This window comes from Scomber scombrus, chromosome 7 (assembly GCF_963691925.1).
Source record: "Scomber scombrus chromosome 7, fScoSco1.1, whole genome shotgun sequence".
NCBI lineage: Eukaryota > Metazoa > Chordata > Actinopteri > Scombriformes > Scombridae > Scomber > Scomber scombrus.
The window spans coordinates 7831657-7846187 of NC_084976.1; the positions used below are offsets into that span (position 1 = coordinate 7831657).

General features: G+C 40.4%; 1 protein-coding gene across 1 annotated transcript in view; it reads right to left on the reverse strand.

The window, feature by feature from the left end:
* The window catches only part of emc2 (ER membrane protein complex subunit 2), a gene marked incomplete in the record, with an annotated part of 23718 nt that extends 9347 nt beyond the window's left edge, over positions 1-14371 (reverse strand). Inside the window, 7 exon segments of the mRNA XM_062422557.1 lie at positions 1183-1242; positions 1490-1575; positions 6261-6318; positions 8150-8235; positions 9285-9349; positions 13481-13594; positions 14332-14371. Coding sequence (XP_062278541.1) covers positions 1183-1242; positions 1490-1575; positions 6261-6318; positions 8150-8235; positions 9285-9349; positions 13481-13594; positions 14332-14371 — 509 coding nt within the window.
* Between the last annotated feature and the right edge of the window lie 160 nt (positions 14372-14531).

Genomic DNA, 14531 nt, shown 5'->3' on the forward strand with positions numbered 1-14531 from the left:
CCATAGTTCAACTACAGACACTGCTTCACTAACTTCTGAGCCCAAGACAATTAAGGAGGGATAAAAGGTGACACAAACAATATTATTTTTTTCTTACAATGCTGTTGTCTGTCTGGCCATTCTCCTTGGCAACTGAGATATCAGTGGGAGGCCGGGGAGTCTTTCTGCTCTCATATGTAGGAGAGGGGGCTTAAGACTGAAATCCTATTAAACTACTCTTATGTGACAAACATGGACAGGGCTCCATTCAGACCCCTGGCTGAGTTAGGCATCTCACCGCCTTCCATTGTGGCCATCCAACGGCCTTCTGGAGATCAAGCCATCAGTTTGATGTGAAGCCCTGTTAACCTGACAGTTGCTCCCTGTACATATGGATGCCCGACTTGATACAGATTACTAATGTGAAGGGCAATTTTTATATGCTAAATATCGACCATTAGAGGAACAGTTGATACTAAAGCAACAATTCACGTACACCTGTTTGGGGAGGATATAGTGGATATTGGTTTATTTTAGAATGTATAAATTGTGCTGCACAGTGTTCACAGCTATTTCCTGACTATTTATTATATTCTTTCACTTAAAAAAACAACTCATATCAGTTGCTGATGATATTGGGATGCAATGTTAACTCGTTTTAATTGATATGGAGGAAATTTAAGCTTGACCAGTTCATCTCATCTCTCTTATTATATCTCTCTCTCTTTTGAAAGTTTCTGTTTTGAAGTTTACACAAAAATATTATTATGTAATCAAGGAGGGAACTAATTTTAGGATGCGAGCTTCAAATTCTTTTGGTCTTGTTGGAAAGGTCTTATTTCAGTTGTGTATTTCCTTAAATGGATTTTGAGTGGGTTAAAGCAAAACCACAAAGTATGTGTGCTATTGGATGAAAAATGCATATTGAATAGGCAAACAGACATAAAACATGCTAATGGAGTTCATTTGGCCTCCCTTTCACATCTCACAGTAATCATGAATGCATCCATGAATACAGAAATTTCCATTTTAAAACCAGATAACAGCTTAGAAAATCATACTTGTTTAATTTTGTTCATGGTGATAAATAACCTTTCTGACCTTTAGAGGATTTGAAAAGTAAATCATTTTTGTGGACAGATTATTATTAAGATGTTTTGGTCTGATCATACTTTTGCTTAAAATGATGAAAAAGTTATTTACTCATGTTCGTTGATGTAGAGCTCAGACAATTCATGCCACGCTTCTTGGTCCCCAACAAACCTGGAAACACAAAATGACAATAAGTCGTCTTCTTCAAGCATAAAATAAATCTAATATTACTTATTACAAAAACAATAATGACAGTCTTTCTGTTTTTAAGTTAGTAGAAAGACTTTGCTGGCATTGTAACCACAAGTTGTGCCAGCTCAATTGAAAGCAAACTTTTTTAATTAAAATAAAAGCCAGGGTGGGGTGCTGGGGGACGGGGAGTGCCTGACCCTCTCCCCCCTCTTGTAGAAACACTCACTGCTCCAAATACTCATTGAGCTCCCGGATGGCTTCAGCGCTCTTCCCCTGGGCCTTCAGTATGGAGATCTTGCGCTTCCTCGCTGCCTGAAGAGTAGAGAGTAAACAGGATTAGGAACTCAGCTCAGAGTGTTTGTCTGAAGGGGGTGAGAGTGAGAGCATGACTGAGTGTAAGAATTGTGAGTGAAAGTGTCTACATTAGTATCTTTTCAGTGCACCACAAGATTTGTGATGAGATTGAATCATTTCTTTAAGATGAATCAGCACTTTAATGCATTACAACAACAGCCATGAACATAAAAGGAGGGGGGGGGGGGGGGGGGGGGGGGGGTCACAAAAATAAAGTCAACTTTGGCAAGTTTATTTGTTTCACCACTGGTGCATTTCAATTAATATAAGCCAACCAAGTCATTATTACACATAGTTAGTGGCAATGTCCAACAGGAGATGGACACACACATTATTAGTCAATGTTTGGGAGTTGGAAGAAGTTCATGGGCTGAGATAAAATGGTGAGTCATCCCCTTTACCAAGTGGGGAAAATGGCACACTCCCCCAAAACCCCAACGCCTGTCTTCCTGCCGGCACGGCACGCATTTAAAGCTGCACCAGCCCAACTTACATCAGCTGAAAATTGCTTTCCGCTTCATTTTGATGTTGAAGTGACCTTAAGGTGGATTAGATTCTCATCAATCTGAATTAGAAAGTATTACTCCTACTGCTCTGACTTTTCCAAATGCTTCACCCACGTCCCCCCCAACCCTCCTTCTCCTTTTGGTAGTAAGTGAAAACCTTAACAGGAGGCTGGCACTCCATTAGAAGTGCACTACCCTGCCACAGCCTATTTTATTTATGGACTGGCACTTGATTGAGTGGGGCTTCCTCTCCTGCACTCATAACCAAAGCCACTGAGGGCTGTGTATGAGTCATGTCTAGGGGGCTGTAAATTTGGGACTCCTCTGACACTGCCATCACAAGAAATCCACTTATCCATCAAACTGGGACAGGGACCTGCAGAGGCACTGCAGCCTCCACTGATCATAGAAAAGACAAGCAGTATTTTAGCCTCTCAGAGGAGAAAGCATAAAAGCAACGTGTCCATGATAGAAAGAAAGACTCCAAAACACATTATTACCATCTGCAAAAGGGTGTATGTTTAGTATCACCTAAAAGCAATGTGAGAGAAAAGTATTCAAATGCATTATGAAGTTACGAAGCTACAAGAAGCAGTGAACGGTCGAGTTATTATTTCCTTTTTTTTGGTCCTCTGACTATAAAATAAAGATCACACCATTTAACATCCAGAGCATTTTACCATGAATTTGATGCTATGTGAGATTCTGGAATTTATACTCACTTCAGACTAAATTACAAGCATGTGGGATCTTTCATCATCCAACACCAAAAAAGGAAGCAGGAAAAAAAAAAAAAAATTAAACAAATACTACAGTGATGTCGAATGTGGATTTCTGCACTTGTGCGCTACTCCTGCCGTCACCACACCCTCCTCTCCTCTCTTAGTTTTTTTTTCTTTTTTTCCCAGATAAAGAACCACTTGGGGCTCAAAGGAACATATGGAAGTTGGTAGCCCGTAGAGTCACACAGCACTTTATTAAACGAGAAGCAATTCCAAACCACTCCTCTCTCTTCTCCTTTCTCTAACTAATGATCCAGAAAAACCTGGCAGCGGGTCTGATCCCTCTCTCGCCGTGATTCTTTTTTAATTAGCGCTCTGAGGAGACCTTAGGAGTGAGGACTGGATTATTTACACCAACCCTGACTCTTTGCTACGACCTACCGCAACCTGCCTTTAATAATAACAACCATCACAACGAGGGTGGCACGCTGTACATACTTGAAATTGGATGGAGCTAAAAAAAAAAAAAAAAAGGAAGAGAAAGCAAAAGGCAGCACTAGATAAATATTAATGTTGCTGTTAAAGGTTGTTTTTTTTTAAACATCTGTACGCAGCAGCAAAATAGGTGTATATTTTTAATCATAGGTTATGAACCATAATGCTATTATTCATCTATTAAATCAAACTCTTCCATTACTTTTGTGAATAGATGTATTGTGGTTGAACTAGGGGTTTAAATTTCAGATCACTTGACCCACACAAATATAATGTTGTATTACGATGAATCTGTAATTGCATATGATTGTGGGTCAACCTCAGTAGTCGTCTATATGACCTCAGTGGCTCATTTAAGAAATACTAGCTTTTTATATTGAACAATTAGGGTGAAATGAGAAGGTTGGAATACAATATTAGCGCAATCATCGAGTCCCACTCAATGTTAAATAACTAATCAATTGGCAAATGCTTCTATGCAAATGTTGCGGCTATCGCATGATCTAAAATACTCGCATGAAGAAATAAAAAGGTGGAAAAAAAATGCATCTACGCACGCAGACAAGAATTTCGCCAGATCATTGCTGTAGGTATTGGAACATGGCAAGCAATGGAAGGGCTAAGAGTTAGAAACATTTTTTGGACACCGCCATGGCAAAAAAACCTTGAGCAATTTTTGTTGATTCAACAATTTTGGTTAATGGGTACCACATCTATTCCACAGCCTGTAATTACAACAGCTCAGTTTCCAATCTCTGCTTCGCATGCTGGGATGCCTCGCAAGTCTTCCTCGTGGTCGCCAATTTTCCGCCATTTCTCAGGCCCATCCCCTGCCCGATTCTTAAGGGCATGTTGGAGAACATGAAGGAAGGAGATAGTCCCACGCTCTAAGACAGGTGACCTAAACGATGGGATCATATCACTGCTACACAATCCACCGCTTACACCCAAATCACGTAGTATAGGGATTGTGGGAAAAAGGTTTAAGGTTAAACATCCAAGGAACAGAGGAGCTATTTGTCGGTTTTGTTCCACTCCCGGCCCCGGGTTTGACTGACAGCCTATGCTCACTAGGGTGGCAGTATCCAGCATTCAGAGACCAGGAAACCGACCGTTCCCTTTCCGAGGATGTCCCTGGAATCCCCAGAGGATCTCTGCCATGTCGGGGAGGCGCCCTGGGATTCACTGAAATTACAACTCCCATTGTCAAAACAGTGGATGAATGTGAAGCAATTTGTTTCAGATTCAATTACTTCAACATAAATTTGCAGCAGGAAACCCACTTTGTATATAAAAATGACAGTGTTACAAGAAAATAACTTGATTTGTAGCTTTCACTTTAATCTTGTCTTGGATAGCATAACTGGGACTTAATATTTGCTCCGACCATCCATAATGATGGTTCATTGTCAGACATGGCATTGAACAAGCCTACGGTATAATTTAGAAAAGCAGAATATCACACCAATATTTATGTTAGTCGTGGTTGTTTATAGTATTCCCAGAGATGCGTAAACACAAGATTGAAGATTTTATAATGATGTTGGCTAGCAATATTTTACTTGGTTGTTCTGTGGCATTCATTTTAGGCAGCGTTAGCATCAACTGAAATTTACTCACTTATTGAATGAGAAAGAGAAAAAACACAAGTCAATAGTGCTCCAGTCTTATTATACTATAGTGCAAAATGCTTTTATAACTCAACAGTCATCCCATGCCTTTTAAAGAAGTATATCCTGTGACCCAGGGCACTCTTTTAATCTTAAATATAACCTAAGGGAGCCTGCCTATAAAAACAGTCCTAAGCCTTGCCTTAAAGGCTGACTACTTAATTCAACTTCCAACAGTAATAAAAGCATAAATAAATAGAGATGGTCTTGACAAAGAGGAGGTGGGAGTGAGGCAGGGCAAGGTGGGAGGCAGCGGCTGTGGCTATCCACAAGGCAAGGCAAAGATGGGGAGGCTGTTCCTCCGTGCAGCAGTGAGTGCAAGCAGGGTGGAGAGCATTAGAGTGAAGTAAGGCTTAGTTATGTTTTTTCAGCAAGGTCTCTGTTTGTAGGTAGTAAATAGTAGACAATATCCAGAATCACATGTCGATGCTGCGTCTGTAGCACACTGCCAGCTGGGAGAAAATGTTTAATACATCTAAAAGTGATCCATATGTCAGCATGGCACGGGAAAGTTGTTGAACATCTTTGGGGAAGGGGGTGTGGGGGGGTGTAGCCAAAATAAATAAGGTCATGGTTTCTTTTTGAAAACCCTTTAAAAGATTTATTTTCTTGCATGGCCACATGTCCTTATGGAAACAATTAACAGCAGGTACATTATGTTACATTATGCCTTTTTTGGGTTGGCGGTGTGGGATTGGCAGAACACCGGCTAGACGTGCGAGTCATTTCACATGGATGAATGGTAAATTGAGAAGAGAAGATAGCCAGAACAGAGCTTCAGAAAAACAAAAGTTATTTAAGGGCTCGTTAGTGTTACCGACATAGCTCGTGGTGGACTTTGCACCTGAAGCCAATAGATTGTAATGGAGAAGTGGGAAGGGAGCTCAGAACTTGTTCGCTCAGGTTGGGGCTCTGAAAAGTCAAGTAAATCACTGTCTTCAAAAGGCCAGAGCTTTATTTACGCTTTACTTCCACCAAACATGTCTGCCACTGACTAAAACCATGAATCACCCCTCACCCACCGAGCCCCCCCCCCTGCCTCCTTCCCTTAAACACTTTTCAGTTGTGTGGGTGATAGGCTGATCAGCACTGTGGTTGAGGTCAGAGAGGCCGAGGGGAGTTTAACTTAGCAAACTCGCACCGCTAACACCAAAGTGCCTCTGCAGATTTAAAGCCGTCCAAAAAGCTGAGACCACAAGCGGAGGGATTTTTTCCCCCCCTTTTCTTTCCCTTCTTCTTCTCTTCCTTACCGTATTGGTTGGGTCATCTTGGAGGATGGCATCGTAGTGCTTGTTGGCGTCGTCATACCTTCAGAGAGAGAAAGAGAAAAAAGGAATACAAGTTTGTTTTTTAACCGATCCCAGTCCCCAAAATTAGGTGGTGGGGAAATCAAACAAAGTTCAAGGTAATCAAGTTTCTGTATACAGTGTTGCAGGTTTCTGTGATTACAGTGAGGCTGTACAGAAATCAGCGGTGATCTAAAGGGAGAAATAAACACTCTTTTAAGTTTAGGTTGCTGGTCGCCCAGCCGACATTGCGAGTGGCTTATATCACTTCACAATGAGTCATGAAATCAATACAAACAAAACGCGCTGTTTTGAAGATTGTATTTTCATGTAATTGAATCCAGTTTGATTCACCTTTAAACAAAATTTAATTGCTGCTTTTACATCTGTCCAGATCCGTAGCTGAAGTTGTTGGTTCGGTTGACTGTGCCTTGGCCAAAACATAATACCACAATACACACATGTGAGCCTGATAAGCAACGATATCCAACGCAGAGCATCTCAAACTGTTGGCCCGAGCCCACATGATTTTATTTAAAAAAGGGCAAATTTATGAGCTGTAAGTATCAAATCATACGGCAAAGAAATCCAGGAATATGAAGCTTGTCATCACTTGCTTGTCACTTGTCATGTCAAATCAGGTGCTGAGGAATGATTTTAAAACTCTATTGTATCAGGGGGCAAACTGCAACACTGACGTTGTTTTTTTTTCGGCAGCCAAAGGCGGGGTTCGGTGATCAGAGAGTGTCCCACCCACAGCCTGCAAACAGACAGAAGTAACTCTGGTTCCCATTAGCGCTGAGCAGCCCCACTTCCAGCACTGCTGCTGCTTCCCTCACATTCACTTTATTACTCAGCCACACTTTGGGAGATTTCAGATGGCACCAGGCAACCACTCACGAGCCACTTTGATTTGCTTTATTTATTTAGGAACAGTGTGTGTGTCTGTGTGTGTGTGTGTGTAGGGGAATGGCCTCGCTGTTTGAAACTGTGTCATTCAAGTGTAGCACTGTCTGCTGCCAATTAGATCCCAGGGTGCCGTTTATTTAATCTGACAGTGCCGAAGCAATCACTCTCAATTATCACATAAACTCTGACATAACCGATAAACCAGCGACGGTGATCCCGGTGCAGGGAATGTTGAGCGAGATAGTAAACAGATTGAATTACCCTTGCTTCAGCTCGGTGCGGACTAAAATACCCCCCTGTTTATCTTTGTTGCTCACACTCTCCGTTCTGCTTACTTTTTTTTTTGTATAAACTGCAGATTCAGAAATAAAACACACCACTGATGGAGGGGAGGGGGAGAAAAAGTGAGACTGTGGTGACATGTCAATATTTACAGGGGCCAAGACACACTACCTTGTACAGAGACCAAAAACAGGACGAGGAAAGAGAGCACGAAAATAGGGAGGGGGAAAAAGAGGGAGAAAACAAATAGAGACACAAGAAGTTAAAGAAGGAGGGAAACAACAGAGGAGCAGAAACCAAAACAGATTGAGGGGACCCCCAGAATACCAGTGGGATCTGACCACTTCCTTCCCGGGAATCCCGTACTCAAGCTAAAAGGGCCACAGGACTACCCTGTGCTGAACCTTTTCGTCTCTCTGCTCCCCTCTTCTCCAAAAAGGAATGCTGGGCGATCCAATATAAACACACCCTAGCCCCACACATACATATACTGTACACACCCACACTGGTACTGTTGTACCACTTAGGATCTGCTAACAGTTTTTAGCAGGTCCCCCCCTCCCCCCCAAGCCTCCTAAAGTATCATACATAACATTAAGGCTGTTTTTTTTGGTTTTTTGCTGCCTCGTCTCCCTGTAGAGCGTTTGGTGCTCGGTGCTTACCTTTCCAAAGCTTCCAGCCTCATGCCCGATAATCGCTTCACTCTGTGGCTATCTGGAAACTGCTTCCTCAGTTCCTGTAGACAGGTCTGCAAGGATGTGGGCAGAGGAGAGAGACCAATTATAGTTGGCTGTAACGACACTTTTTATTTTATACTCTTGCTCTCGCACACGTACCTCAACAGACACAAACCACCTGTCTTGAAAACGTCAGATTCAATGATTCGGCTAAGTAAACTTAACGCACCGACTTAGAAAACAGGCTGACGAAAAAGGGCCAGCAGTCTCAGATGTGAAAATCTGCTGGTTACTGTGTTACTCATTTGGGCAACCACGCTTACTACTATAAAAATGGGAGAGCGAGGATGACTGTCTGCCATCTTTTTTCTTTCCTTATTTACATAGAAGTAAAATTTTGATTGATTGCTCGGTAGTGAAAGAGGTGAGGAATGGTTATAATCACGTTCAGTGTTATTCCGAATGAGATGGAAAAGTCTGACCTGAATTGTTTGTGTTATCCATCAGCTCAAGTCTGGTCCTTATGCTTTTTTTTTTTTTCTTATTCTTTTTTTTGTGTCTGGCAGCGGGGCTGAAAGGATAGCCAACAGACAACTAATTCTAATGACTGAGGTCTGCCTTCTCTGTACTCAATGAGTCACTCTTTTGCCAAAGGAGTCGTTGCATCCATACTGATTGTAGACCAACCATTTTCAATTACTGAGATCTCCTGCCTTTTTTTCTTTTTAAATTTTGACTATTTTAAGAGCTATGAATATTTCAAAATGCCAACTCAAAAACATCACATCAAGCTTTAGGATGGCAAATAAATCCTAAGGGAAAAAGGGGAAAAAAAGCAGTTGAACTCCATAAATGATGGCCAAGTTCAGCTAACACTTGAAGCATGCTCCCCCCCCCCCCCCCCCGCTCATTTGCTACACCCTCTAATTCCAACTCTCGGCAAATTGTTTTTCCAAAGTACAGACAGAGTATTACCATTTGGCCAAATAAAAATCAGATTTTCACATTTGGCAGAGGAGAGGGGGGGTTGCTGCAAAGTAGGGAATGGCTGTGAGAGAGTGAACGATGGCTTTTGAAGCTCTTGGGTGTGTGTGTGAGGAAGCACGGTAAAAAAACTCACCAGAGCCAAGTCATCCCGACTGCAGTCCAGCGCTGCGATCATCACCTGCTCATAAATAATCCATACTGGGCAGAAGAGAGACAGACAAATGAGACTGTGTTGACGCCCTTTCCATTCCACTGTCTGGTGCAACATGAAAAATTGATATATTGAACTGTACACTTGATGTACCGGCTTTAACTCTGTCCCCAACAGCTGCACATCATGGTTTTTTTTTTTCATTATTACTCATACAAACAAGCTTCCATGGTGTGAGTCAACAGCTTGAGAGCCTATCCAAAGAACTTTCCCATTATATTAACATGCTACATCCATTATTTTCTGTATGGACTACATACAAGATACTTGGACGTCGTTGCAATAACAATAAGCAACAGATGCAAAAACATTTCAAGTGCACGCCCTTGTGTTAAGTCTTTACAATCATGTTATTTATTTCCCCACAGAGAGCCGGTAGTAAATTACTAATTCAATTTCAGTAATAACGTTACATTAAAGGAAATTAAGTGTAACATCATTTAGGAGAATAAGTTGTTACATTTATTATAATCACCTCTCAGTTTTAAACTGAAGTTGACCTATCTGAAAATGACCCTCTGCCTCCCGCCCATAATTCATTTTCCTTCATTATAAACTGTCTTGGTCACAGTCCAGACTAGTATAGATGACATAACATGGAAAAGGCAATCTTTGAAGATAATAAAGGAAGACAGAATTAAATCACAAGTTGGGGGGGGTTAAATTCAAGCAACACTAAATTTTTGAGCAAAAAACCATTGCTAACAGTGTCAAAATCACTGGAAACACAAAACCAAAGTGGCAAAACCAACATCTATAAATATCATGCTGAAAGATTTCTCAGCCCTCGTTCTATGCTGTGTGACTGTGTTTACAGTGACTATAGCTCACGTGCCTGAACAAATGTGGAAAGCTCCATGTGGTCGATTAAGAACATAATGCGTCTGCTTTCATAAAAATATAAATATATGCATATATCAGTTACAACATCAACACAGTAAAAATGTTATTTCATCAGTGGGTGATCTTTAGGTATAAGTGCTGTGTTTACATATAGTTGCTGACTGTTGTGAAGCTTTTCACCACATAGAAAATGAGTGTTTACATTTCACCTAATTACTCTCTATTAAGGAAATGTTCATCCAGAAGACTCCTCCTAACTTTTACTAAAAATAGACACTTGCACAACTCTGCAGCTCTTTTTTAATGTTAAGGATTAAATTGGCTATATGAGGAAAATGTCTTTTTACCAATAATGTGAAACTGATGTCTATGTGTCACTGTAGAGTGGTTGCATTTTGATTTCTTTCTGCTCCACAATCCTCAGTGAAATTATGGTGGGAAACAGTCATACGTTTTGAACATTTATTTATTTTAGATTAATAAAACCAATCACAAGCAAGTCTCAACAATTCAGAACTGTTATATTTTTGTACTTGTGAAGCAAGTCAGGTTGAACGCCATCAGTGACGCTGTTTACACTTGGTTTTAAAACTTTGTTGGTTTAAAACTTGGTTCGTCTGAATTAGTGATCTCTTATAAATCCTTTCTTAAAAACATACTTTTTAGAAGAGCCTTTCCTGATTTTAATTTTCCTCAAATTGTTTCTATTTGTTTTCTTATGATTTGTGTATTTTGCTGCCTTGTGAAGCACTTTGTAACTTGGATTTTGAAAGGTGCTCTATAAATAGTGTATTATTATTCAGATGTGTTTAAGTGATCTGAACAGCGGACCCATTGTTGTTCACACCTTTGTCTATCATGCATCTCTGGGGTGTCCTGCTGTACACTTGTGTTCAGGTTTTGTTATTGCCTACGTCAGACCAGCACCAGATTGATTTCACACAGGCTAGCTAAGTAAAGAAACATGTTTCAAGAACTAATAAACATGTACATGACTATTTCAACTGTTGATAGTAGGACAAAGTCATTTGGCATTGTCGCCCTGTCACCAAAACAACCACCACGTCCTGCAGTAATAACATATTTCTAATAACATCATTGTGAGGGATGCATCAGGACACTTTAGCGTTTACACTACAAACGATCCGTAGTCAAATGCATCCCAGTCCATCTCAGCAAGTGATTTGAGTGATGGGATCACAATGTCTTGGTGGTTGTATACACTTGTATTTAGCACTGTCCACCCAAGACGCATTTTAAAACCAAGTGTAAACAGGGTTTCTAATGAGCACAACCATTCCATTTAACATGTTTCATGTGGTGGTTAGCTATAAAAAATTACATGTTTATAGATTTTTTTTTAATTCAATCAACTGTAACATTATAACATAATGACTAATAGCTTGGCTACGGAAACCAATTAATGGAATTAATACAACATGTTAGACAGCTTTGACAAACAAACTGGACATGTTGAGCCAAATGAACACCCCTGTTAATTGAAAAAGAATAACAAAGTCCAGCTCCACCCAAAAACTGACAGGCCAAAACAAACAAACGCCTGGAGTTTTTCTTGACTTTTATGATTCCAACCCTTGTTTTGATAATTGCCATCTCATTTCACAGCCAATTTAAGAGCTGGTTTCAATAAAACCATGGCATGGTAAGTGTTTATCCGCTTCTTTTAAGGACTGTATGAATCATAATGACTGGGGAAAAAGGGAGAGTTTTATTGGGTAATGCAGCAGGACAGCACTGTTAAAAAGGAAACCATGACCTTCGATATGTTTATGGTAGGTCGAACTAACTGCTGCTTCAAAAATAAAATGTTGAAGAAATTAACACTATACTATACTCAGTGTATTACTAAGCCATGCCTCCTGTTGCACCTTTCACCCCATTACAGTGCAGTGTTTCCCACAGAGTTACATTCTATCTGTGGCAGAGGCTGATGGGGGTGTTGGGGGATTAGGAGGGGAGTTCCTTATACAGGGTATTATTAATAATATAATATATAAGGTGGTCAGTCATGTTCTCCGTGGGGAAAGCCAACAAAAACCCTTCCTCCCATGCATGACCATGTTTTGATTCAAAATGTGCATGGAGAGTAGGGGCTATACAGACAGGCCTGTTGTCAGTGTGTTTAACAGAATGAGAGAGTGGGGCAAAGAGGGGCTGAGTGATTCAATGTGTTGCATGCAGCTCTATAATGAAATAAGATTTTGCCCATTTTAAACAGTAAAAAAATATTTTTGGTTCATTATGAAACTGTGGCGGGCCGCAGGTTATTAATGGGAAACACTGAAATGTGTCGCCAAATATGCTATGGTAACCATTACTATATCTGGGTGGCCCATCCAAGTAAAGTCACTGCAGTGTGTATTACAGTCTTGTTAACTGTATCCCTGCTCATTGTTTGTGTCTAATATAGTCACCTTTCTGAGTTATTTACTGCTTTTACTAGGCCTGCCCCATAAAAAGTGATGATGAATTGACTCGTATTTGTCAGTCAAATCACTACCTTTTCCTTTCAGCTGCATCATTGAAGACAGAATAACACTAAGTGACAGCATGACAGGCTGTAAACTTTTACAGACTCTTATCTCAAAATTACTTAAATATAAACCAGTGATGGAAATGAGGGATGATGGAAGCAGAGGATATGACTCAGCTCTCGTGCAGAATGTTAGGAAAGTTGGTTCAAGAGTAGTTTGAACCAGACCTCCAACACACCCTGCTCTACCATCCAATGTGACTGACAGTTCTGTACACAGTCATGCTGGAAAGAAACTCTAGTGCAATAGGATTTTCTAGCTGAAGCTATACAGGGATGCACACTTTTTATTTGGAAATTGGAAATGTTCAACATAACAGATGATGAGCAATGGTATTAAAATGTGAATCTTGCCGGTAAAACATGAGACCCATGCAGGCTTTCAAGTATTCTACCTTCCCCTTTCAACTTTCCTAATTATCTGTTTTTATGTAAACACTCCTGTGTTTTTAGATTTTGCTTTTCAACACTGACTGTGTCTATCTGTAAATAGTGTCAAGCTGCCGGTTGAGTAATCTCCCAAAAATCAGCGTGTTACTCCTGTTAAGGGTTAGATCTACATTTTGTTTGTCAGAAAAGCTGCAATTCTCTCTACTTCAGAGTTTACATTCCCCAAAATTCATGTTACAAAATTAAACGGAGACAACTGCATAAAGGAGCATTTTAAACATGTTGTCTAATCTCATTTTACTATACCCTTTAAGAACAAAATTGCACTTACTGTCATCGCCCAGTTTAGATGCATGTTCACAGATGAGCTCTTCACCAACATCCACAATTTGTTCACTATTTCTGCAGTTATCTTCTCTCCATTTACGCAGCTTGTCTCTCATCTCTGCGGACAAAGTAGTTGAACCATCAGAACAACTGTAATCTGAGTGAAGTATCAGCGTCAACAACAGTTTTCAACACACTTTAGCAATGCCAGGAGCTTTAACTACAGGGCTGTGCAATACAGGGAGGGGATTGTGAAAAGCAAGGCTGTAATAAAGCTATAACATTACTGTAATGTGCAGTGAGATTGTTCATTCATTTACCGACATTTAAATATACGTGGACGACGGGAGGAAAAGCACTTCTTAAACTTAATCTACATCTAGACTGAGAAACGAATATAACTTCATATAACCACGGTTGCACAAGTAGCAATAACGTTACTACTGCATTAACTCACTCATCATTACTGTGTAATATGTCTTGTAAGGCCAGACACCTACTGCTACGTAGCTACAGCTAACGTTAGCCAAATGTTGGACGGCCTCTCAAAACGGATACGCGTCCCTTTCTGTTACATATTCACTGCCAACTCCACAGCATCATCAGCAACATTACATCTACCGACTGTTAAACGGGTATTAGCTACTGTATGGATTATACGAATGGGTAAAGCTAACCATGCTAACTAGCATTAGCTAGCCTTTTTACACGCTGACTCCTTAGCTTCTATTTCCAGTTTGGGAGAGCGACGACTATTCTCCGTCCTCTTACACAAAGAGAGCCTCCAATGCCTTATAAATATAAAAATATATCTCAGTGACACTTGAAGGGTATGTATTTTATCTTTTGTCTTACCTTCCCAACCAACATCGTACATTTCTGATACTGACGCCATCTTTTCTTTTTGACAACATACGCCGTGCCTCTACGTCATCAACTTGCCAACGGCGGGCGTGGCCTGACGTCGTCGTAGTAATAATAATAATGATGATGATGATGATAATGATAATGACAATAATAATGATAATGATAATGATAATAATAATAATAATAAT